At 48.9% G+C, this 27,103-nt stretch overlaps 1 protein-coding gene across 5 annotated transcripts in view; it reads left to right on the forward strand.

The window, feature by feature from the left end:
* KIRREL3 (kirre like nephrin family adhesion molecule 3) overlaps positions 1–27,103 on the forward strand; it is a 581,266-nt gene that overhangs the window by 440,517 nt on the left and 113,646 nt on the right. For all 5 annotated transcript variants that reach the window (XM_030828765.1, XM_030828762.1, XM_030828766.1 and 2 more), the window contains one exon: positions 6,131–6,208. In XM_030828765.1, the coding sequence (XP_030684625.1) occupies positions 6,131–6,208 (78 nt within the window). The remainder of the gene's footprint in view (positions 1–6,130; positions 6,209–27,103) is intronic.

Raw genomic sequence — 27,103 nt, forward strand, 5'->3', positions numbered from 1 at the left:
ATCATTTCCTCTCCATTCCCAAGCCCTCTGGTCCTTTGACCTCTCCCATGACAGCCACCTGGCTGGTCTTCCTGACTGGCCTCACATTTCCAGTCCATGTCACTGGTGGCTACATGCTGACCTGGGAAGTATGCCACCTAATAGTTCATTATATCACCCTGGAGAAATCACTCCACCTCTCTGCATCTCCACTTTCATATCTGAAAAAGAAAAAAAGGAGGGGGGTAGAATTTGGTATATTGTTTCTATTTATTGAACTCACCCTTATTAGGTACTTCATTCTGGGCACTTTTGCCCATGAGTCGGCTCATTTGCTTTTCATATGAATCATGTGAGGAGGGTCTTACCATTAGAATCGACATTTTATAAATGAGGAAACTAAAGCTCAGAGAAGCCTGAGAGTTACTCACTGGTAAGTGCTGGAGCACAGCTCCAGCCAGCTCTGTTAGTTCTGAAACCTCCCCTGCCCCATGTGGCCTCCCTGTAAGTCCAACCAAGCCCAGCTGGTGTCTCCTCCAGATGATCTCAGGCACTGTCTGGGGAATGGGAGCTATTTTTTTCAGCGCCACCCCCACCCCCACCCCAACTCTCTATGTCAATGTGGCAGGGATGAATGTCAGGATAAAACTGAGGGTCCTTCCCTTGCTTTCTGATCTCTGGCCATCTTCAGAGAGCAGGAAGAAGCAGCAGATGCAAGCCCACCATCTCCCACCTGGAGTATGGCAGCGGTCTCCCAGCCGGCCTCCCTTCTCTGAGCTCATCTCCTCCCATCTATCATCTGCACCAGCGCTGGAGGGATCCTTTATGAAATGCAAGTCTCACCCATCTTTCCCCTGCCTAGCATTCTGCGTGACTCCCCACCTCCTTTAAGAGAGAGCCCAGACTCCTGGGTGAGGCTCATTGGCTGCTCCAGGATCTGGTCCCTGGCTAGATCTCCTGTCTCATCTTTGTTCTTCTGCTACAGCCACACCAAACTGCCTGCCAATAATTTCTGTTTCTTGTTTGATAGGCTTCCGGGGAAGTGCTCGAGTCTACTAGCTTCAGGTGGGAAGGGGTTAGTCTTCAGCACGCACACCTGAACTATTGTGACTGGGCAACTTGGGGACAGGACAGGAAGGCCTTCTACAAGCAGCTATCCAGATGCACTTGATGGCCTCAGAAATGGTGAGGTAGCAGAGGCTGGTGCCTGCCCATTGTCATCAGCTCCATCGCAGTTACTTGAGGGCACATTAATGTCTGAACAGGGCAACCAGGCAACCAGCAAATGTTATCCTGGCCAACACGGTCCTCACCCTGGAAGCAGGAACACTAACGGCATTCCAGCTTGCCGCTGGGTGCTGGGCATGCAGACACGTAACCAGCCTTCTCTCCCCACCTTCCCTCTTTCCTGTCTCTTGTGGCCGCCACTCCCATCAGATCTTAGCCACTCTGGGGTCTCCTTAGCAGGGCGTGATGCTGCTCCCTGCAGGCAGCTTTGTGCCCTGGGGGTTGGGTTCCAGAGAACCATGGCCAGCGGAAATTGCCAGGCCTCAGAGAAGACACTCCTCCCTGTCCTGTCTGTATTCATTTGCGAGAGCTGCTGTTACAAAGTACCACCAGCTGTGGGGCTTAAACAACAGGAGTGTATTGTCCCACAGTTCTGGAGGCTGGAGGTCCAAAGTCGGTAGAGTTGGTTCCTTCTGAGGGCTGGGAGGGAAGGATCTGTCCCAGGCACCCTCTTTGGCTTGCAGATGGCTGTCTTCAAGTTTTTATGGCGTCTCCCTGTATATGTGTCTATCCCTAGATTTTCCTCTTCATAAGGACACCAGTCACAGGATAAACGTCCATCCTAATGACCTCATTGTAACATGATCGCCTCTACAAAGTTCCTATCTCCAAATAAGGTCACACTCTGAGGGACTGGGATTAGGATTTCAGTATATGAATTTGGTGCGGGAGGGGAACACAGAATTGGTGAGGAATTCGACCCATAGCACCGTCCCAGCCCACACCACTGATCTGTGCTCTAGTCTCTGGTCTGTCTTGATTTGCAGGATCTGCAGCCCTGCGACCCCGTACTTTACCCTAAGAACCAAGCCAGAAATCAGCCGTGGGTTCTAGCATGGGCACTATCGCCAGCTAGTGCGTTGGCCTTAAATTATCACTTTACTTCTGAGACTCAGTTCGTGAAACCAAAATGGAAGAAATAATTTCTGACTTGCCTATGTCACAGAGCTACTTACTGTGAGCATCTAAAGAGAAAGGGAATATGACAGCATCATTAAAAAATAAGTATCCCACAAAAATGAAATAATACCACTGTATCACTACATTACTAGTAAGAATGAAGGAATTCTAAGGCTAGAAAACATCTCATCTGCACCCTCTGAAATGGAAGAAAACCCATCCCACTTAAAAAGCCATCCACTTTTATTTCTCCCAGGAGGAAATCCCACCATGTTCTCTAGGCTTCTCTTCCAGTGAGCTACAAGTTTCATTCACTCTACAACCAACCTCCGCTAACCTAAACCCATTGTGCTACAGTGAAGCCCACTTATTTTCATTCTGACCTGAGTCAGAGGGGACACTTCACTGCCCCATATTTTGTAGCCAGCCCTTTCATTAAGTCAGCTGACCGTTCCTGAGCACTTGCCACGTGTCAGGCACCGTGCTTGGTCCTACGGGCTCAGAGCAGAAGGCACAGTCCTGACACTTCTGTTGCTCAGAGTCCAGAGGCCAGGAGTTCCCAAGGGTGCAATCTTCTCTTCTCCCTAACAAACATACCCTGCTCCAATCCATTTTTCCTTGCACAGGCGGTATTCCTAAACCTTCCTTGTTCCTGGGACAGTGCTCTCCACTGCCCCATCCACAGGTGACCCTGGACTTCTTTGCTGTGAACTTTCCTTTTAAGCCAGGACTGACTCCTTTCATGGTAATTATTTTTCCATAGCCACCTTTAGAGTATCTGGGTGTTTCTGCTACTGATTGATAAAGCCAAAGACAGCACCCCCAAAGCCTACTTGGAGAAGATCCCTTCATCTTACTCTTCCAAAATGTGCATCTGTGATCTGACTCTCCCATTCATCTCCGTGCTATGGGACAAGGAAGGTGACAGACTGGTGGTGGCTGGTCTACCTCACAAAGAGAGAGATTCCTGTTCTGTCATGTTCTATCAACTCTCTCCTACTAACCTTAGTTTGGCTTGGTAGAGTCTCCCCAAGTCAAAGCAATTGCCTCCTGCTTCCTCCTGGTTCTCTCTGTGATTCGTACCTTGGACAATATTCACTTCCCCAACTTGGGTTTCCAGCCTCCCTTCCCTTCCCTGCTGGCACACTCATGTGAACCCAATGACCTTTAATTTAGCTTTGCAAATCTCCCCAAAGGACATCCCAAATTTTCATATATGGACAACTAACTAATTCTCACTTCACTCATCCTCCAACCTGCTCGTTCTTGCAAAGCTCCCGGTAGCTTCTCCCTGCTTCTCTACAAAGGCTCAGAGAGCCCTCGCACTTAATAAATTTCTGCAGTGTGCTTATTAGCGCCTTGTAATGTAGCCGCCTAAATAATTAAGACTAACCCACACGTGTCAAATTAAATGAGCCAAATACATTGAGAAATTGCCTCATTCTCAATTTCTTTTATTAATCAGGTTTTTTAAAACTTATTTTCCTGCTCATTTGCAAAAATCAAACATAGTGAGAATCTTAGTTATTATATCATAACCGCTTGTCCACACAGCCTCTCCTCAAGTAGTTGCCCTGGGGGGTGTCCTAGTATGTAGCATACGAGAGGTTGAGTTCTCTACCCAACTAAGATAATCCAGATTCGACAGATTGCTCACACTCTCTAAATCTGTAAGAGAATTGTTCGCCCTTCCATCTGCCTGAGCGTTCAGTGACAGTCCAGAAGACCAGCTGAAACATTGGCCTAAATCCATCCAGTATCTTCTGCCCTCCCTACTCAGTGCTCCCCTGCCTCCCTCCCAGGCTCCTGGATTGAGTTTGGGCTTAGTCCAGGAGCCCAAACTCCCTTTCTCATTAGGAGCCATTGCTGATGTGCTTTAGATGGGCATACGAAGTCAATGGCAAAAATATCATAGGAATTGTCAGCAATTGTATCATTCTAATGATGAACAATGCGTGTGCAATTATAATGGGCTGGTTAACTCTGCCTGTCGTCAGCGTGTTGAGGTTTCAATACAGTCTCCCTCGAGAGGCTATTGTTCCAGGGAGCTCAGCACCTCCTCGCAGCTTGTACTTCCGCTGGCCCCCTCCTGGAAGGCTGCATTCCTGCCTCTTGAAGGTGGTTGTTAGAAAGAAGCCACAAATATAGTAAGTAAACATCAAAGGAGCTTTGATCCATGAGGCCCGCGACAGAGCAGGAGCCCCTGAAGAAAGGGCCAAGGCCTTGAATGAGGGAACTTAACATCGTCAATTTGGGTGCCTGAGATGTAAGGCCGTTTGAAGTGAGGGCAGTTTGGCTGAGGCTTCAGACGCCAGTGTGGAGGGGAAGGAAGAGAAGTGAGTGCCTTTGGAAACGGTGCCCTCAGATCTGCTTCTCTGCTCTTTACTGATAGTCAACAAACCCTTTTAAAGAATCAGGAGATCAAAGCCAGCGACCTCCCTGGGCCATGGCGTTCTGCCACCTCCTGCCATGCTTTGTTTTTCTCTAGGGCAAGAGCCCCTGAGCTTGACTCATCTGTGTCTTTTGGGCCCTGTACTCTCTTTCATCCTGCTATGCTTAGCGGGTGGACCTGGGCTGCAGATGGTGGATGGAAAAGGAGAAAGAGGAATGACCCACTCTGTCTATCCTCTTGAGCCTGGACACTGACTGGCTGGGTTCAGGGAGACACTCGGTGTCGTGAGAGAAGGTGCTGTGATGCATCACTCATTGGGACCCTCTTTCTCTGAAAAACCAAGGGAAGGAGCATGGAGGAGCCCAGAAATCCTGGCAAGGGCCAGGAAGAGCTGCAGTCACATTCCCTCTTCCAGAAATCAAATTCCTTATCTATTTACCAAGTTTGTGGCAGCTGTCACATGTGTATGACTTCTATGCTACAAGGTGGGGTGGGGGTCTAAAACAATCATGGGAATCCATTTAACATGGTTGAACCTCAGTTTTTCCATCTGCATAATATCAGTTGCAGTGGCCCATATGCCCACCTCAGGGGGTTGTTTGGGGGTAGAGGGGGCCAAAAAAATTAGTGTGCTATTGCTTCAGAATCCATAAAGTGCCTAAGATGAATCAGGATAAAAGCACAAATACCAGAGAGGAAAGCTTGCCTTCTTTTGAGGCAGATGGACTCCAATTTAATGCTCACATACACAATGGACACTGATTTACAAAATACTGTGCAAATAAAAAAGTTGTCTCTTGCATTTGCTACCTGGAATTGTTATTCCATCTTGTTTTTCCAATTGGGTCAAAGCGCTGTGGAGTCTGTGTCTCTCAGCTATCTCGACCCCTGTGCTCTAAGTCTACATTTCACAAGTGCTTAATGATGGTGCTAAATTGGGCCTTGATATAGGAAGGCACAGGAATCTCTAGCACCAGAAATGCACCCTCTCCAAAAGGTACAGAGAGCTCTTCTGCCTATACCTTAACCTCTGTGTCATCCCGCTGCCCTAAACTCACACAATCACTTCTTCATCCTCCTGAGTCACCCACTGTGTCTGGTTGCACTGTTCCATCCTAGACACCACTGGATAGATTCTGCATCATCCCTGGCAGGTCTGGCCACAGTCCCAAGTTGATCTGAGCATAGTCCCCAAGCTTGAGATACAAAGGGCCTCAATAACCCAGAGTTATGTTTATGAGCATGGACTCAGAGCCAGACTGCCTAGGTTCAAAGCTCTGGCTTTACCACCTGCTAGCTCTTTCATCCAATGCCACTAACTTCATATATCTGTGAATGGGGATGATAGAAAATGGGGAAAACATCCTTCACAGGGTTGTTATGAGAATCAAAATGAAGAATTGCTGGCTTAAAATTATGCCTGGAACATAATAATTTCCATATAAATGTTGGCTAAACAAAAGTACCTCTGTTTACAAGAGCAACAAGCTCTACAGCCCCCTGCAGAGGGCCCCCCACCCAATGCCTGGCCTGTTCCCATTCCCAACTCACCCACCTATGCTTCTCTTCCAGAGCTGGGCCTCCAGAAGAGAGGATGCTGTCTGGTGCTGGGCTACATGGCCAAGGACAAGTTTCGGAGAATGAATGAAGGTCAGTGAGAACCTCCCCGTCGTCTCAGGGGTAATCTGGAGGGAGGAAGCTCTCCCCTATAGCCACAGGACAGAGGAACCAGGAATAAGAACCAGGACCTCCCATAAGGGGAGAGTGGGAAGACCAGTTTGGTTTCCACGAAGCCATTTGTACAATCATATGGGGAAGCGTATTGAATGCCTGAAACACAGGATGCTGATTCAGGAGCATTTTCTTTATGCAATCTTCCCTTCTCCCTTTGTGTCTCCTACTTCTCTTCCTCTCTCTTCCCTACCATTTCTTCCCCACCCCACCCCACAGCCAGCCCAATTAAATCTGCTCCTATTTTCATTTCTAATCCAGACCTCTCTACCTGCCTCCTCTATCACTCATGTTTCTTGAATGCCTGGTGAATAAACAGCACTATACAGGCACTTAAGAGAATACTAAAGAAGAATAAGGCAATGTCTTTATTCCCAAAGAACTTACCCTTGGAAACCTGTCCCCTTTCCCAACTCCATTGACCCTTCCTCTCCCTCTTACTCACAGGCCATTCTGTCTTCCTCTTGCACTGGCTTCCCTGGGTCACTGAAGGCTTGAGAAACGTATTGACATTGGCATGGAGGCTGGGAGGAGGAGTGCTGTCACTTATGGGTCTGTTGTAATAAAGAACCAATCCCCTCCATCCCTAGCCATCTGTCTCCATGCAGCTAATAACCCTCTCCATCAAATGCCACAGACTATTTGTCAGGATTCAAAAGTAGATAAACAATGGCTGGGGATGCCATTTATTCATTAAAGTCAGACAAATGAAGCCTTGGCTCCCACCAGCCATGCTTGCCATGAGCTGGACCTCTCCCCTTCCAGGGCCCAGGGCCCATGTCTCCTCATTCCCATTCCAGCAAGAAGGAGGCAGCTCCTTCCTACCATCTCTATCCCCAGAGTGCGACCATAGCATGGTCTCAGTGCCCTCTTTCCAAGCTCCTCAGCTGTCTCTCCTCCCAACTCCGACCATGACAACCACATCCCCATGCACTCCCCATGCCTGAGACTTTGCCAGCTGTGGACCTGTTTCCAGCACCCATCATGGTGACAATCTGACAAGAGTTAGGCCAGCACAATTAAGCACAGGAAGTGATCACCTCGCCCATTTGCTGCCTGCCTGAAAGAAGACAACAGCTACTTCCCATTTGTAGGAACCCCATGCCTGAGTACAGCCAGAGTTGGGGGCTGCATTTTCTGTGTCCTGCCAGTCAGTTGCCTTTACTGACTTTTCTCTTTCTCAGCCTCCCCTTCCCTCCCCAACACCACTGCCTTGACAAGACTGCTAGGCAGTAACTTCTAACTTGTGGGAACTGACAGCGTGCCTCTGTCCGTGGTGCTGAATAGACATGTTCCCTTGCTGGCGATGCTCATTAGAGAAGCTCGAAAGAGGTTTGTAGGTATTGGGGAAGCCAAAAAGTCAGGAGCTGGGCTGGAATTGAAACCCAAAGCTCCAGGTATCTGACCTCAGCTTCTAGGTGGCTGAGGAGATGAGGGGATGGGATGCAAGCTGAGCCAACATGTGTGATGAGTTAGAAATCTCAACTAACAACTCAGAGACAGGGTAAGAGGAGGGTGAGGCAGTGGGGCAGAGGAAAGACACAGGTGGGTCAGCTTTGGCTCTGGAGGGCTGGAAGGCAGAGGTGAAGGAGAGGGAGGGCTCTGGAGGGAGGAGGCTCCTCTTCTTCCACTCCAGCCAGCCTTGCTGCCCTAAGTACCACATTATACGTTTCTCTCTCTCTCTCTAAAGCTCATAAGCCCAATCTCCAACACGTCTGCAGATAAGAAAGGGCATCAGAAAGCATGTGGAGCTGTTTTATATTTATGATTATCTCATATCAATACTCAAAATAATAATTTCCACATATTAATAATTAAAATGGAATAGCAGCCATGACATACATCAAGAAATAGAAATCTCTGTCCATGCTACACAACACACCTTGGTATAAATTGAACAATTGGTAAAATAGGGAGAAACAATTATTTTTCTCCCAGTTGCTAGGATTAGTGAGATATTAGAAAAATTAGCTTCTTCTTCCCTTAAAGATAAGTTGGTGATCATTATATTTCCCATTTAGAATAAATATAAAAGACCTACTGGTGCTGTATTAAAGCATATTTGTTCTGTTTAACAGTATCTAATAGGGTGCTTGTCACCCAGGGAGAAGTGCTTCCCTATTTTATTTGTTTTCCTGTTAATTTGGTGTCCTTTTATTTTCTTCTCTCTCCACTCCTCCCTCCTCACTACATTCCAAAAAATAACAGCTTGAGAAGGAGCAAGAGGAAAATAATGAATGAACAGGAGCTTTATAGATCTGGGGTTTATCATAAGTTAGAGTAATCACAATTGGTGCCGTTAAACTACACAAAGCAATAAAAAGAAAATGCTATTCAAAGATCATTTAAGGAGGCATGTGATAGTCAATGACAGGTTTGCAGTATTCGGGAGTGCTTAATAGCTTCGTGGATAGAATCTGCAGTCTTTGCAGGAATGGAGGTGGTTGGTAATATATGGAGAGTGTGTGTGTGTGTGTGTGTGTGTGTCCTCTACTGTGTGGACTCAACACAACTGAGCCATCAAAAGGAGATACGAGCAAAAATCAACAAAGGGCAGGCAAGAAAGGAGGAAGTAAACACAGATTAGCCATAACAATATCACATTTGTTTGAGATCACTGTCTTCATGTGATTAAGCACATGTGCTTTATATAGGAACTGCTGATGAGTGATCATTCAGTTATTCATCAAACATTCATTGAATACCATAAAAATAATACCAATTTCTCACAAGTGCCAGAATTGTTCTAAGCACTGGAGCTATAAAAATAAGACACAAGCCAGGCATGACGGCTCATGCCTGTAATCCCAGCACTCTGAGAGGCCAAGGCAGGCAGATCACTTGAGGTCAGGAGTTCAAGACCAGCCTGGCCAACATGGTGAAACCCTGTCTCTACTAAAAATACAAAAAAAAAAAAAAAAAACAATCATCCAGGCTTGGTGGCACGCACATGTAGCCCCAGCTACTCAGGAAGCTGAGGCAGGAGAATCGCTTGAACACAGGAGGCAGAGGCTGCGGTGAGCCGAGATCCTGCCACTGCACCCCAGCCTGGGTGACAGAGTGAGACTCCATCTAAAAAAAAAAAAGTACAATAAGACACATTTCCTGACCTCAAGGAGCTCACAGTAAAAATACATCTCAGTGTATGTGTCACCTCCACAAAGAGATCCTACCTTCCATCTATCTAAATTACACAGACACCCCTCTCCCTGCACCCTGTGCTCATCACGGCAGCTGGTGTGTGTATTGAGTGGCACCTATCATGACGTGTGATTATTTATTGGTCTGCTTCCTCATGTGCCGTCAGTCCCACCTAGAGAATCAGCTGGAAGAGGGCAAAGACTCCTGTTCCTTCCTCTCCTCTCCCTGGGCCTTCGCCCAGTGTTTGCACATAGGGAGTAGTCGCTCAACATTCATTTAGGTAATTAACTAGGGCCCTGAGTGACAAAGGAGGAATGTACAAGTCCCTCGCAGGTGTCAGGTAGGTCTTGAAAAGGAGCGCCTCAGATAGCGCACACGGATGTGGAACGGTCCGCAAAACGGTCTCCCTGTTTTGGGTGATTCCTAGAGTCTACCTTGGTGCTCATTCTCAGGCTTTCTTCCAGTTCCAGTGGTACAGCCCCTTCCTGGGAGTAGGGTCCAGGCAAGCCATGGAAGGAGGGCTGGGTGAGGAGGCCTTCCCCAGGGGTAGTTTCCCTTCTTTCTGTACCAGCTCTCCTTCCTCACCCCACCTACTGCCAGCCCATACTCTCAGGACATCTTTAAGTAGATCCAGTCTGCTCTCACTGGTTCCTCAGCCACACCTCCAACACACACATGAGCATGCACGCACACATACACACACACACGCACACACCTGCATGCACATGCATACATGCACACATGCATGCACATACCTGCACACATGTATACACATGCACACATACACCCACATGTGTGCACACATGCACACACCCTTCACCTCCCCTTCCTGGCCCTCCCCTTTTATGACCTCTCTCTCCTGGAGATCCAGACCACTCACCTTCTCAAAGCACATGGCTTCCCCAGACCTGATCCTGTTCCCAGGCAGAGTAGAGGGCTGTCACATGTATCAGGGGAGGGGCTGTGCCTGCCTCAGAGAGCTCAGGTCTCCTCTGTGTTAGACCTGTCAACAACTCTAGAGATTACAGTGCAACCCAATAACTCATCATGGCCCAAGAGCATGCAGCAACTTGCCTGGGGCCCATGGGAAGTGGCTGGACCACAGCCCAGGGCTCCAGACACCCAGGGCTCTTAGACTTCTGGAAGAGGAGGCTGAGATCATGAGCAGAGGGGAAGCCTCTAACACTTTAGCTTGGTTTCATTTTTCAGGGTGGGTGGAAAGAGAGGAAGTGGCAAGGCAGGGAGAAGAGAGGGCAGAACACAGGGAAAACTTGAGTTGATATGCAGAAAATCAGGGAAGACCTGGAGTGAGGAACACAGACCAGAGAAGACAATTCCTAGGGGACCAGAAAAGCTGGCAGGCCACAGGACTCTTGAGAAGGGGAAAGGAGGAAGAGGATATTTAAAGGAGGGAAGAAGCAGAGGCATCCAAGTTTTGACCTCCCCTTCGGCCATCTCCTTGGGGCACAGGGGGGCCTGCACAGGAGGGTGCTCCTCCCTAACACTGGTGCCTTCTCAGGCTGCCCATCAGGGTGGGTGTCGCTTTCCCTGGACTTTCAGCATTGCAATGATGGCTGCTTCAAGAGACCAAGGGAGAGCGGAAATGCCTCTGGGTGCTGTCCCTTGCATCTTTCAGGACGAAACACTTGTGAGTGATTAGCAAAGGCAGCTTCTGCTGGCTGGAGACCTCTAGCCCTGTGTGGGAAGAGCTGGAGCACCCAGGAAGGGGAAAGCTGGTTCCATAAATAACTAGCAGCTTCTTGCGTGGCCCACAGCTCCCAAACAGCACCATGGTCCCAGTCCAGGCTCTGTGTGCAAATGCCCCTCCCCCACAGCACCTGTCCTCACCTCCCAGCCTTACAGGGGAGTCAGAGCCCTGGGAGGTTGAGAATCTCATTTCTTCGACAGCTCTAAAGTTCTTTATGATGACATGAGAGCCTGTTCTTTATGCATCCTTGTACACTAATTTAAAAAAATGAGTCTAAAGCATCTACTGTTTCCTCGTATAGAAGGAGAGGTGCCAAACAGCTGGGATGTGTAGTACGAGGAGCACCTAAGAGTGAGGAGCCGGCAGTGTGAGCTTGGGCAAGTCCCCAGACACTCAGATCTCAACCTTCTCATGTGCAAAATGGAATCATGTTTCATAAGATGACCTGTATGTCTCTAAAATGTGATGATTCAAAAATCTATCTTGGCTCTCAACACCCAGCCCACACCCTGTTCTCACAGCCCATCCCATAATTTTAAATGTCTTGGTCACCAAAGGAACCAGTACAAAAAAGTCAATAGACTGGCTTTCCTTGGCAGCCTCTGAAGGTGGATCTGTGTTTCTTTCTCCCATCTGTCATTAAGGGTGAACTCGGGCCATACCAGCTATATGCTGGGTGGCAGGGAAAGAGGCAGGCCTGCGGGATGAGCTGTGCTTTTCTCAGGGCAGACGGGAAGCAGGAGGCCAGGGTCCTTGGCCTGGGGACCTGACCCAGGGATGAGCGGGCCTCCCTGCTGCTGGCAGCACTTCTCACTCTGTTGCAGCTGTACAGTCTGGCTCATGCAAAGGGCCACAGTCATTTTCCTGAGCCCATTCCTCCACTGCCTGCCGAGCCCCCGGGATGTTGGCTAATACCGTCATTTTGTTAGTTGGGGCTTTGGGGTGCATTTTTTCTAACTTCATTCTTCTTACTGATGTGTTTCCTTCCACTGGGGCTGAAAAGCCCATTATTTGTATAACGTCCCTGTTTATTATTTATGGCAAGACTCAGTTTTACAGGGCACTTTATGATTGTTATTTAATTCGCTCGGTGTCTTGGAACAAGAGACCTGCCGTTTCCACTCTCCAGCCAGGATCTGACGGAACATTCCAAAGCTTTTTCTCAGCCCATTCCTCCAGCCACCTTTCCTACCTCCTACCAGGAATCCTGCCTCTCTTAGACTATGGACCCCTAAGGTGCAGACCTTGCCAAGTTCCTTTTTTCTTTTTTTCACCAAAACAAGGTTTCATTCTGCTGGAGTGCAGTGGCACCATTGTGGCTCACTACTACCTCCAATTGCTGAGCTTGAGCAATCCTCCCACCCCAGCATCCCAAGTAGCCAGAAGAACAAGCATACACCACCATGCCCAGCTAATTTTTTAAATTTTTATAGAGACGGTGCCTCACTATGTTGCCCAGACTGGTCTCAAACCCTTGGCCTCAAGCAATCCTCCCACCTGGGCCTCCCAAAGTGCTAGGATTACAGACAGGAGCCTCTGCACCCAGCCAAAGTTCCTTTTTAAACTTCCCTTTCCCTCACACTCATATCCGATCCTCAGCAAGTCCTAGGGAACGTTATCTCCTGAGTGCCTCCTGTACCCACCCTCCTCTCTCCACCTCATGCCACCACCCTAGACCCTGTCCCCAGCCTCTCTCCCCTGGACTGCATCAGGGCTCTCTCCTAACCGGCTCCTTGCATCTATCGTGCCCAATCCCCATGCCCAGGTCGTTTTCCACACTTTAGCCAGAGCAGTGTTTCAAAATGCAAATTTGACCATGTCATGTTCCTTTTGAAAATATGTCAATGGCTTTAAAAAAAAAAATACTCAAGGCCGGGCACGGTGGCTCATGCCTATAATCCCAGCAGTTTGAAAGGCCGAGGCAGGTGGATCACCTGAGGTCAGGAGTTTGAGACCAGCCTGGCCAAAATAGTGAAACCACATCTCTACTAAAGATACAAAAAAATTAGCCAGGCGTGGTGGCACGCACCTGTAATCCCAACTATTTGAGAGGCTGAGGCAGGAGAATCGATTGAACCTGGGAGGCGGAGGTTGCAGTGAGCCAAGATCGTGCCACTGCACTCCAGCCTGGGTGATAGAGGGAGACTCTGTCTCAAAAAAAAAAAAAAAAAAAAAAAAAAAAACCTCACATTGTTAGCATGTTCTACAAGGTGCCACGTGATCTGGTTCCTACCTACCTCTGACCTCATCCTACCCCCTTAAACACCCTGCGCTCCAGTCACATGGGCCTTCCTGCTGCTCCTCAAGCAGGGCCCCTGTCATAGGGCCTGTGTCTACCCTGCTCCCTCTTCTTGGGGTGCTTGCCACGCTCACCCCATCCCCAAACCCTTCACGTGATAATTCCCGCTCATCCTTCAAATCACAGCTCAAGTCTCTGCTCCAGTGATGCCTCCTCTGACCCACCCCTCCTCAGTCAAGATCCAGTTCCTAAGTTACATGCTCCTGTAGAACCAGATCCTTCCTTTCAGAGCTCTGAGCTCAGTTTGTACGTATACATTCATATTGCAATTATTTAGTAATGAGATGGGATAATTCCCTTGACCCTCTTTGTGGGTGGGAACTGAAGTGGCTGCTTTCACTCAGCCTACCTCTGGCCCCTCCTTGAGAGAGGGAGCGTGTGAGCAGGCGAGTGCAGGAACCAGAGGGAATGAACGCTGGAACCGGCTGATCGCTCCTCTCTGGCAGGAGCAGGCTCTGTGCGGCTCCACAGCAGTGTCCAAGCTCCTGCCTTCTCGACATCCAGGTTCTTGCCAGCGTCAGGAAGAATCAGGTCACATGAACTGATTGAAGGGTAGTGTATGTGGAGGATTTTACTGGGTGATGGAAGTGGCTCTTGGCAGAATGGGGAGTTGGAAAGGGGATAGTGCAGGAAGAAGGCGATCGTTCCCTGAAGCTGCACTGTCTGAAGTTAGCCTCATCTATCCATACTCTCCGATGCCCCGTTGCTGCCCTGCTCGCCACTCAGCCACTTGTATCCCCAATGCTCAGCCGCTTGTGTTACTCTGCCAGCTGAAGTCTTTTCATGGGCACAGGATAGGGATGTGGCAGGCCAAAAAAGCAACATTTGGGAGAAAAATTGAGTCACCTGTTTTCACTAAGGGCTGCAGTTCCAGGCTTAAGGTAGGGTTTAGCTGGGAGCCCAGTTGTTTTGTGTTAGTAACACCTGTCTCCCCTACCAGTCAGTTGGCTCTGTTTGGTCTCCATTAGATCCCAGGAGCCCAGCACAGTGTGTAGAGTAGATGTTGACAGCAAAGTAAGGACAGTGACCTTCTCTGCCCCTAGTCAGTAGCTCCAAGATGCTGGGACTGGATAATTTGACAATCATAGACTTTTAAAAGAAACATTGGCAGTCGCCTAGAGAGGAGGAAACAAAGACTTAGGAAAGGGATGTGATTCATCCAGAGTAACACAGGCAGCGGGCAATTGTCTTGGTCCCCAGAAAGTTTACCTCCACTTGGGGAGATTCAATATACTTCTGTGGAGCATTTCCTGGGGCTTATGGCAAACGCCTCTGAGCACCTCCCAGCAACAACTGCTAGGACTTTGGACTAGAGAATTTCCTCTTGAGGGCATTTACTGCCTTGCTATGAAACGTTAGCTGTCTTGGAAGGTGGGTGCACAGGACCCACCTGAAATACTCATTCTGTCTTCCATGATGTCAGGGAAACATTCTAATGGGGACAGCAGTGCCCAGAAGAGTACATAAAATGGAAATGGTTTCTAGAGGATCATGCTGCCTGTGGAATTCAAGGACAAGACACTCTCAGGCAGGGAGCTTCTTGTCCCCTAGAACTGACTCTGGAACGGTGTGAGGTGCTGCTGGGTTCAATCAACACATGGACAATGCATTATGAACAGCTCTTGATTGACTCAGGAGCTGTTTGGTTGACAGACAGCAGTTCTAATGTGGATGGACACCAACCTGTTTCGAAGGTTAGTGCTTTGATCAGAGAAGGTAAATACAAGTCTGCATATGAGCTGAATTGCATGCTGTTTTCCTAATAGTGATGGGAAAAAATGAACAATGGTAGAAGCCTCTGTGTTTAGGTTTTACTGAATCATGGGCAGTGACCATGGCCTGGCCATGTGGCCAGGCAGAAGGGCAATGGAAACCTGGCCTATTAATGGGATGTCCATGTGGAGCACAGTCCTATGGAAATTTGAGGGGTGCATTAAAGCAGAACAAGTCAGTTCCCATCAGAAGAACTCCCTAAAGTTTCAGAAGGTGACGGGAATCGATACCCAGATAGCCCCAGCTGCTCCCTGAGGTGGCCACCTGGGCTCATGAAATGGGTAGATATGGAGGCACCGCAGCAGTGTGGAGATGGGCTGAATCTAGACATGTTCCCTTTGCACCCTCTCAGGCACATAATGCCAGTAGGAGCTATTCTGTCTGCCAGCAAGAGAGACAGAGACTGCCAGTGGCTACGTGGAAGATTCCCTGGTGGGAAGGCTCTAAACACAGCTGGCAAGTGAGACTGATGCTGGTGGTCTACGAATGGGTCTTGTCTAGAATAGACACTGACTCTGGAGTGGGCTTTTCTTACTCAGTAGAAGATAGAAGTTCTCAGAGTGTCATTTAAAAAAAAAGGAACAGAAGATATTGTATGCATTTGGACAGCTGACCATCATTTCTTCAGACCAAGGGACACACTGTAAGCCCATGATGTCCAGCAACGGTCAGAGAGATCTCCTTAGAGTAAGAATTTGATAGAGAAACAGAACAGGCAATTGAAACCTTGGTTGTCTAAAATGGGGACATAAAAGCATGAAGGGCTGGCTTGCACGCCTTCACGAGTGTGCTCACACACACCATGAGTGGTACTAGTGTCCCCACTAGATTTTTTCCTCTGTTTTTCTGGCTGATCTGGGGAAGAGGAGGTGAGAAGGATGCTAGATAACTATGCAATTCTTGCCAAGGAAGGAGTACACTGGTATAATGACTATTTTTTCTTTCTTTCCCGACTCAGCTAAAAAAAAAAAAGCTTTTCTTGGCCAGGCACGGTGACTCACGCCTGTAATCCCAGCACTTTGGGAGGCTGAGGCGGGTGGATCACCTGAGGTCAGGAGTTTGAGACCAGCCTGGCCAACATGGTGAAACCCCATATCTACTAAAAATACAAAAAAATTAGCTGGGCATGGTGGCAGGTGCCTGTAATCCCAGCTACTCAGGAGGCTGAGGCAGGAGAATCACTTGAACCCAGAAGGCGGAGGTTCAGTGAGCTGAGATCATGCCATTGCACTCCAGCCCGAGCAACAGCAAAACTCCATCTCAAAAAAAAAAACAAAAAACAAAAAAACTTTTATTTCTCCCCTATGCGATGCAGTGATCCCAGGACCAGGGCTGCAACTACAAGTGCTAGAAGCAGAGATAATTTCTAAGCAAAAAACTGTCACTGTGTTTTTAAACCTTATGTCAGAATTCCTAGGGCCCTGATGGGGGTGGGAGGTGCCTTCACCCTGTCTAGCAAAATTAAGGCTAAGAATAAATACAACTAGGGAGCCTGGTGGTAAAAATAGTCCACTAGTTTGGAACCTACATAAACTTCCTGGATATGAATGGGAATGGACTGAGGGGAGGCACTGGCTGGACTAGTGCTGCCAGCAGCCATCTGGACCACACAGTGGCCAAACCCAATATTCCTTCCAAAGGTGGAAAAGGGCAGGTAAAAAATAAATGACTAGTGGAGAAAATGAGGAATCATACCTGAGAGTAAAGAAATGAAAAGTGGGTTATAAAATGAAGGAAATCCAATATTACATTAACAACTGGAAAGAGTCTCAAACCAAAAGAGGACATTGTCTCTTTGCTTGGTATCCCCAGATGCCTGGAAGGGAAGCTATGTTTGCTGGGACCACTCCTGGTTTTGGAAACTTTTCTTCAAATCTAAAGAAAGCCTGCAGGCTGGGCACAGTGGCTCACGCCTGTAATCCCAGCACTTTGGGAGGCCGAGGTGGGTGGATCACCTGAGGTCAGGAGTTCAAGACCAGCCTGACCAACATGGTGAAACCCCATCTCTACTAAAAATACAAAACTTAGTTGGGCATGGTGGCACACGCCTGTAATCCCATCTCCTCGGGAGGCTGAGGCAGGAGAATCGCTTGATTCTCCAGGAGAGGTTGCAGTGAGCCGGGTTCACGCCATTGCACTCCAGCCTGAGAGACAGAGCGAGACTCTGTCTCAAAAAAAAAAAAAAAAAAAGCCTGCAAACCTGAGTGGCCTCACCCTGGGAGACATTCATGCAATACAGTGCACTGAACTAATTGTTAAAAGATCATGTATATTCTTTTGATGTAAGGGATCAGTGGTTGAAAGCCAGGGCATGGCCCGAGGTGTTATGATGTATCTAGACATGTTTCTATATAGAGGTGCACGGGGTGGGGGGATTTCATCCACGGTTCCTGGCTCATAACTCCCACAGCCCTTGCTACAGTCTTTTGTCATATGTTGGGTGTGTTAGGCTTCGGGGGGCAGGCCTCGGGAAACAGGATCTCTCTACAGCCCTCCTTTCCCCTGCCCCATCGCAGGACTCTAATCTTTCACCACCTTTCTGACTGTGGGCCTTAAGACCCTCCCCTGAGAGAGTCCCGCCTCACACCCTGGGGGAAGGAATGCTTCCAAAAAAACCCAAGAGGACTGAGTTTCGGGAGCTTCTGGGCAGCTGAGCATGTAAAGCTTCCTGGAGGGCGGTGCACCCAGGGAGGGCGGTGCACCCAGGGAGGGCGTGGAAGCTCCGTGCCCCTTCCTCCCAGTCTCTTCATCTGTATTCTTCGTAATATCCTTTAGAATAAACTCTAAACGTAGGTAAGTGTTTCCCTGAGCTCTCTGCGCCACTCTAGCAAATTAATCAAACTCAAACAGGAGGTCATGGGAACCCCCAACCCGAAGCGGGTCTGCCAGAAGTTCTGGAAGCCTGAACTTGCGACAGGTGCCGGGGTGTGGAGGAAGTCTTGGGGACTGAGCCCCCAGCCTGTGGGATCCGACACTATCTCCAGGTAGACAGTGTAAGAATTGAGTTGGAGGACACCCAGCTGGTGTCCGCTGCTCCCACCCGTTCGGCCACAGAGGTCTCCTGTGTGGACTGTGGTGGTGAGTGTAGAGGAAAAATGCAGGTGGGGAGAGTTTTCCCCAACATTTCACACCCAGCTGCTTTTGTGGCTGTTTTGGTTCTGGTTTTCCTTTTAGCATTGTGACTAATATTTTTTTTTTGAGACGGAGATGGAGTTTCACTCTTGTTGCCCAGGCTGGAATGCAATGGCGTGATCTCAGCTCACTGCAAGCTCCGCCTCCCGGGTTCAAGTGATTCTCCTGCCTCAGCCTCCTGAGTAGCTGGGATTACAGGCACTCACCACCTCACTCGGCTGATTTTTTGTATGTTTAATAGAGACGGGGTTTCGCCATGTTGGGCAAGCTGGTCTCGAACTCCTGACCTCAGGTCATCCACCCGCCTCAGCCTCCCAAAGTGCTGGGATTACAGGCGTGCGACTAATATTCTTAATGTAACCCTGTGGCTTAGGAGTAGGAGAAATCTAGATTCAAATCCCAGATGTAGTCAGGGCAGGCTTAGACCCCTATCATTACAGATTCTCCAGGCCAGAAGGGACCAAATGTCATCTGGTTCCATATCCCTGCCAAGTACCAATGTGTGTTAAGACTGTGAACACGGCCGTATGCTCATTTATTCACCAACCATGTGTCCAGTGCCTGCTCTGTGCCTGGCGCTGTGCGTGTAAAAACACAGTCCCTGCCCCCAAGGATACCACTGTCTTGCGGGGAGAGACAAACACGTCAGCAACTACAATACAATGTCGCAGTTGCGGTGACCGGGTATGAATAAGTAGCTATGGAAACAGAGAAGGAGAATCCAGTCACACTGTAGGCCGGGAGAGGAGTGTCCAGCTTGGCTTCTGGAGAAATGAGCCCTGTGAGATGTTTTATTATAAGAGGCTGTTGCAACCTATGCTTGAATCCCTCCAAAGACAAGAAACTTGCAGCCTGCCGAGGCGGTCGGCAGCTCCTCAGCCAGGCTCTCCAAACACCTTCCACCCCAGGAGGCTGCATTTTCACGTTCTAGCTTTATTGATGATGAGTGGACCCAGTGACTTGGACAGCAGCCACTGGCAAGATCCTGGGGTCTCCACTATGTCAACTGCACCGAGGAGGCCTCCTTTCTTCTCTCTGCTTCTTCCTTCCATCCCCAGCCAGCCTCAAAGACTTCATCACAGAATTCTTTGAGTGCTGAGACCCTCCCCCAGCCCTCTCCCCAGGGTCTGAAGAAAGCCCCAAAGAAGCTGGAATAAAGGAAGGTGCTTAATGGCTTGCGGTGCCATAAAGTTTTTAGAGCTGTGCGCTGGAATGAGCAGGTTCAGGCTGAGATGAATTATCCAGGGCTTTTATCAAAGGGAGTCAATAAAAACCTGAAGGAGCTTGCCCCACCTCCACAGAGTGCTCATGTCACAGTGCTGGGCCCTGCGCTCTGGAAGTAGGAACCAGGGGGCCGCGTTTTCCCCTCAACTCCATCTGCTTTCTTCCCCGTGCCTTCCTTTCTGAAATGTATTCGTTTCTATGGCAACTGTGTTGTTACTGGTATGGGAGGAGTTTAATGACATTCAGAAGTGCCAAATCAAGTCCATTTATATAATGGTTTGAAATACACATAATGGCCTATGGAATGTAGGACACGGTGACAGTTTCAGTAACTGTGTACCGAGTGTGGGATAAATAGAGCAATGGAATAGTCCCCACCTCCAAGTCAAATGCACTAGGAATAACCACTATTCTTAGTACTAAAGAGCAGCACTTCTCAACCATTATTCATGAAGGGATCTCAAAACACGACACTAACCTGCTCTCAGCTCATAGAGAAAGGACCCTGGACCTCAGCTCCTCTCTGCCTGCCAAGGTTTGACCAAACATTAGGCGGGGAATGTACAGAGGTGTGAGTGTGGCTGTGGATGCTTCCAGGTGTGGAAGGGAGCAGGTATTCTATCTCGTTGCTTCCAGGACCCACCCATGTGGTGAGCCCACTGATGTCATTGCCTTGATTGATAGTCACCCCTGCACTGTTCCTATGGCTCATTTCTGCTGGATTCAGAGATTCATCAGCACCCACTGTGTACACAGAGATGAATGACACCTGGAGGATGCCCTTATCTTAGCTCAGGTTCCCCTGGAAGCAGACCCTAAGCAAGAGCTCTAATGTAGTCATTCCTCATGAAGGTGCAGAGGTGCCAGCGGGAGGGTTGGAAATTGACATGGGAAAGGAGACATCGGCATGGGGTGACCCCAAGCCTGCTACCACTGTGGGCAACCAGAGCCCAGTCCCAGTAAGAAACTGAGAAGTGCTATTGAACACCACCTCACAGCTAGGGCACACAAGGGCTGGGGTATTTCTGCACCAGCTCCTGTGGGGCATGGGTGGAGGGCTGCTGGGTGAGGGTGTAGTCTCCCAGCAAGTCTGGCCTGCTCTGTGTGAGGGCACAGTGGCCTCCGCAGCTAAAGAGAAAGCCCTCAAGAGAAGGGGTCCAGACACCGGCAATGGGAGGTTGGCCTGAAGACTCGAGATGGTCGGGCCTGCAGATATAAGTGGGCGCTGACAGAGTCGGCGGCAGCCTGCAGAGAACTTCAGGTCCATTGGGGAGATGGGCATATAATAAAATGGCAGAAGGCAGGGTGATGGGAGAACTAAACAGAGGTACAGATGACAGGCTCACGGAGGCCTGAAGGTGGAAAGCTATTTGTTCTGACTGAGGGGCTCCAAAAAAGCAGGGGAAGAGAGATGGAGCTGACACAAAGACGAGGGCCAAGGAGGGCACTTTTGCACACTTGCCCCATCTAATCCTCACCACGTCACAAAGTGGGTAGTGTTATCTGCATTCTGAGGAGGAAGGAACAGAGGCTCAGACAGATTAGATCATCCCCTAAAGGCACACAGATGTTAGAGTACGCCAGCTGAACGCCAAAGCCTGCCCTTCTTACTTCCGCCCTGCCTCGGGAGCTTTGTGTCTGGGCAACGAGGATAGGGTGACTTCCCCACCATCGTCCAGGGCAGACATGACTGAGCCCCTATTATGGGTCCCTGTTGATTTTTCCCCATGGCCAAGGACTGCTGTCCCCAAATCTCCCACCATGCACCGACCACAGACTCCCCACTCGGCCACTCAGGCGGCCCCTCTGATCCTGCCTCAGATATGGGCTGGGCTGACTGTGCCTAATATTGAGTGAATTTTCTGCACTGCCCAGAGGGAAAGAGAGGACACAGCCTGAGGAGGGGAGCTTCAGCTCTAGTAGTCTCCAGCAGTGGGTCCCCTACACCGTCCTTACCCCCTGCACGCTCCTCTCCCAGCCACGCTCTAATCCTCACTGCCTCCAAACACACGGGGGAGAAGGGATCACGCGTACACACAGGCAGCATTTCTGTAGCATGTTAATAGGTTTTCCGTCAGATGCAACCTTCGTGATTAGACATGGTGGGGAGAAGCTACATGAGACCTAACAAAATGAGAGTCTTTCCTGCACAACTTCTCAGAGACGCTAATACACCAAAGGCCCTGGTGAGCCGCCCAAAGAGGATATGACTCATAGAGTTCCCAAACTCATTTGACCACAAAACATTTTTCCTGTAGCTTGTGTCAGGACTAGTGGCCCCTGAAATCCACTTTGGGAAATAACGTTTTAGAGCCCAGATCTGCCACTAACTGGTTGTGTGAGCTTTGTCAAACAAGAGTAAATCATACCTGCCTTGTGAGGACCCACAAAGTAACACGGATGAACACTCTTTATAAATTTGTAAAATACTATACAGATTATTTATTTGTGTGAAGCAAACACACTCAGTGTCCCAGAGAACCTTTCCTTGGAGGTCAAACAAATAATAATAATCATGTTTTTTAAAAATTAGTTCTGTTCCTGTCTCAATATAGGACTTTGACCTGGATCTCTCTTGACCTATCCGTTCGCATCTGCGAAATGGGTATACTCATGATGCTAGCCCTCTTTCCTCCATGCATTTGTTGTAAGAAGAAAATATGCATCACGATTGTGTGATGCTTTGAAAAAAAGTATAAAGTACCACAGGAGGCAAGGCATTATTATCAGAGATCCAGGTTAATACCCCCAATTCAGTCCCATTTGTGCTGAGATCAAGACAAAAGGTGTGTTGGGGAGGGGAGGGGCTAGTGAGATAAATATGGATGAAGATTATTAGTCATTTTTATTTATGATGTTAGGAGACTTGTATGAGCATGTCACCGAGGAGAGAAAATGATTATTTTATGAGCGAATGCTGAATGTTGTATTACGATGAAATGGACAGAAAGCGGCCCGCTTGCCTCTGCCTCCAGGTTGTGCTGGAGAGGTCAGCACAGGCTCTGTGCCTGGTCTCCAAGGAGCAGGGGCAGCTCATCAGGAAGGATGAGGTCAGCCTCCCAGCACAGATTGGGAGCTGTCTAGGGTGGACTGGTGGCAGCAACCTTGCCCTGGGAGGTAGGAGAACTAAGACCCCACTCCATCTACCAGCTGGGAAGCCTTGGGCAAGTTACCATAACCTCACTGGGCCTCAATTTCCACACTGTAAAATGAGAAGATCGACCCTGAACAATTGTGAGATCTAAATCCAAGCTCAGCTGTTTGCAGGAGGGCTTTGTAATGCACACAAGTGGGAAGTGTTATTATTCATGTATACACTCAACATTTATTGAACATCTACTATGTGCCAATCACTGCCACGGCCCCTTATTTATCATATATCCTGTGTGCCAAACACCACGGTCGTTACTTTACACACATCACTTCATTTAATCATCACCAGAATCTTGAGAGGTATCTATTATCACTCCCATTTTCCACATAAAGAAAATGAAACTTAGGAAAGAGAAATAACTTGCCCAAAGCCACACAGCTAGGAAATGGCAGAGCCCAGGACTGTATGAAGCCAAAACCCTGAGTTCTACATTAAATGGCCCATCCTTGCCTCAGGTACTTCTGCAGCACCAGTGGGGGCCCTGCCTGCAACCCTTGACAGCTCTTCCCTGTTCTGCTCATGCTCTGTGCTTCCTACCACCAATGCCCCTCCAGAACCAGAAGAGAAAGCCTTGCCACCTTCTGTCTTGGCCCTGAGGATACCCTCCTTTATTCGCCAACCCTGCTCCCTTCCTTCTTCCTGAAGGCCTGTTCTCCATAATGCAGTCATCCAGGGGTTCTTTTTTATTTTATTTTATTTTATTTATTTTATTTTATTTTATTTTTAAAAATTGAGACGGGGGTCTCACATGTTGTCCAGGCTGGTCTCGAACTCCTGGGCTCAAGCAATCCTCCCTCAATGGCCTCCCAAAGTGCTGGGATTACAGGCATGAGCCACCGTGCCTGGCCCAGGGACTCTAATTTCCATCCCTATTCACCTCTTATCCCAGGCAGGCATCAGGTGGTGTAAAGATTGAACACCTCCCACCCCTGAAAGCAGCAAGGACAGATGGGGCAGTGCAGGGTGAAGCTCAGCCATGTCTCCCCCCTCCAGATAGATGTCTCTGGAGGCAAAGACAGCTCCCCTTGGTGCCAGCTCGAAGCTCCTGGCTCACTCCCGTCCACCACACAGCATGAGGACACCACCATCTCTGCAAATCTCTTCCCTATAGGGCAGTTTCATGTTATCTTGGCTCATTCCTTCTCCTGAGATGAAGAGATTGTTTTAAACCTGCCGCCCCACCAGCTCTGCTCTTGGCTTCCAATGCCATTAAGTTTCATTATAACAAATAAACACCACAATGACATTTATAAGTTACCGCTGAGCACAGAAGCACAAATATGAAGCAGATAAACTGCATTTGATCCAAATAATTACTGCAGGCAATATTGGGCTTAGTCTGAGCTGGCAGCCGGGTACCAAGTAATTTATTAGATTGCGTAAGGCAATGTTGCACGTTGAGTTTTTCATTATTGTGTCTTTTCCCTTCTCCGTGGCCTAAATAGGTTAGAGGAGTTTAGACAGTGCACAGCCAAACAAAGACAGACTTTGCTCAAGCAGATTAAGGCCAGGAATGTCAGCCAAGTGTCCAGGAATGGCTGCTTCCCAGGCAGCAACAGACTTGCAAGAGAAGAAAGGGCTTAGGCGATTATCTTGATGCTGCCAACCAAGGACAGCTCCCTGCACTCCCCACCCACTGGCCCAGATACAAAAAGCAGCCCCGTGGAGGGAGTAAATAAATGACAGGGCCCATTTACTGTCCTGGATGGAGCCCCCAGGGCACCGACTCTGGGTTCCTGCTGCAGACTCTCAGCCAAAGACCCTCTGTGGAAAGTCCCTTCCATAGCCCCAGGTAGCCCCGGGCAGTCCCACCCCCAGTCCCAGACCTATCATCCTGCAATAAATCAAGGGAAGGAAGCAGTCTGCCAGGCAACTCTGCAAAACAAAGCGAAGAGAACTGGCTGCAAGCAGCTGCCTCCCTGCCAAACCCAAACCCATAAAGTTTGATTCAAGGGGTTACAATACCTCCCATTCAGAATCCCTCCTGCCCCGTTCTTCCAGCCTTAGTAAATTACCCAATAAGCAGCAAGGACCTGTAGTTATTGTGCAGTTAAATGGTATTTGCCCCGTAAATTCTGAGCAGAGTACTAACCGTGATATACAGTAACTAATTACAGACATGAATTCTCTCCCCAAGATGCCGAGTGTTACCAAATATTGTTGCGTTTAGGAGGAGGGGGTTGAAAGCTGCTCTCTTCTCTCCAGTGAAGCCATGAGTAACTCTCTTATTAGAGGACATGTCGCCATCTCCAGGGGCACTCCAGGCTGGAAAATAGAGCTGTCCTGGGGAGCAGACAGAAGTGGGGCCACATGCCCATGTGCTGCCCCCTGACCCTGTGCCCCAGGAGAAGGGCCTAGCAGGTACTGGCTGGTCCTCCTTGGGTCATCTCACAGCAAATAAGTGGCTCAGCACCATGGTGGCAGTGGCAAAGGCCCAAGGCTCCAGCAGGGCAGGGAATGGAAGTCATTATTCACCCAGCCCAAGGCCGAGCAGAGAGAGCTATGGCCAGGGATGGGCCTTTGCAAAGGGCTTCTGAATAAGGCCACAGAGGGTTAGGGTTAAAAGTGGTGCAGACGACTTTTGTCCAAAGTATTGTTGACAGAGCTGATCTCAGCCCCAAGGGCACCATGGGAGAGGTTTCTGTGGTCTTCAGGTAAGGCAGGGGCTGTCCTATTGGCTTCCCATCAGCTTTACAGCTGTTTTTGGAGCTCAGCTGGGGGCAGGTAGGCACAGTTGTGAGTCTCTGCTTTCTGAAGAGGAAACCACACAGATCAAACACCCTCTGCTGACCTGCTACTGTTGGGGGAAAAAAAGCCAGGCCTGGAGTCAAATGGCTCAAACCCTACCTCTACCACACCCTGTGACCCTGGATGTGTTACTTAACCTCTCTGAGTTTACTTGTCCATAAAATGGGAAAGATTCTCTATTTCTCAGGATGCTGGATGTGAGCCAGGGCTACATCTGCTTCTAGGGAGTTCTGTCCTGCTGGAAAAGTAGAAAACTTCCCCTCCCAGGCTGGGCATCTCCGGCAGCCCTCACACTCCCTCTCCACCCTTTCAAGGGGCTTCCACCACAAAACCTCTCCTTGACAAATATCTCTACTTCCAACAATCAGAGAGACTGGGGCAGTAATGGCCAGTTAGTTTTGCTTTGTTCTCTTTGATGCAGACCAGCTGAGGCCTTGAAGGGCCCCTGTTTGGTGGGTGACAGGAGAGGCAAGGTGGGGCAGAAGAGGGTAGAATTGAGAGGCTACATTCATGGGGGACATCTGGCTTGGAGCTGTGATATTCCAGTCTCTACGTGGGGGCTGATGATGGCACCTGCTCCACGGGGTGCTATGAGGGTGGATCAGGTAAGATAATGTATGTGAAGTGCTTTGTATTGGAGTTAGTTGTGGTTAATATCCCAAACCCACCAGAAGACGGCCCACAATCCCAGGGCAGTGAGAAGAAGAATCACTTTTTTAATTAGGACACATATATAGTCAGCACTCAATTATCTGTTGGCAAATTGTCCCCATTCCTGGCAAATGCTATCACCAAGTTTGCTTAATGAAGTCCTCTGTTAACATTTCACAGCTTCTTATTTTGCTCTTATTTGCATGAGGTCCAAAGGGAATAAAAGTCCTTTAAAGGCAAAATCTGTTAATATCCCCCTCCCCTCCTAGACAAGGTGTGAGCCATAAAGACAGGAGATGGGGAAGGTGGGGTGCACCTGACTCTAGCTTTGGGCCAGTCCCAGAGGTGGTGTTCTCCCCTCAGCTCAGTAGGAGGCAGAGAGGGAGCCCCACCCTTGGGTTGAGTATTTTTTTTTAAGTATTAAAAATTCCTAGAACATCAAACATATCCATATTCAAATGTGAATATCAAAATGCATTCCAAAGTCGAAAATGAACGTTACTTAGGATTATTCATTGTTTTGGATTGTCCGTCATTTTAGATTATTCACACCCTTGCTCTTCCCCATTAACAAAGATAATTAAGAGTTGATTGTATTTGGTCTCCAAGAGGGGAGAAATCCAGGACATTGCCCCAAGATGGCCTGTGTCCAATTGGGAACGACTCCAGGAGCCACGAGAAGACTTCTCTACAAGCACCAGGACTGAGTTGTGATTCTCCACGCAGCCTCAGAGAGCAAGACCAAGGCGCCTCATGCTTCAGACCGGCCTGCCTGAGCCACTCAGTGCACGCCGGGTGGACCTGCTTTCACACTGTCAGTGGGACGTAGCCACGTAGCCCTTCACAGGACACCTAAAGAGCATCCAAACTGCACAGGGCCTTTGGAATCCTTGAGCATTGCAGAGAGGCATTCACATGTGCCACACTGCATGCCTGTAGTCTCAGCTACTCGGGAGGCTAAAACAGGAAAATCACTTGAATCCA

Source organism: Nomascus leucogenys, chromosome 15, assembly GCF_006542625.1.
Source record: "Nomascus leucogenys isolate Asia chromosome 15, Asia_NLE_v1, whole genome shotgun sequence".
NCBI lineage: Eukaryota > Metazoa > Chordata > Mammalia > Primates > Hylobatidae > Nomascus > Nomascus leucogenys.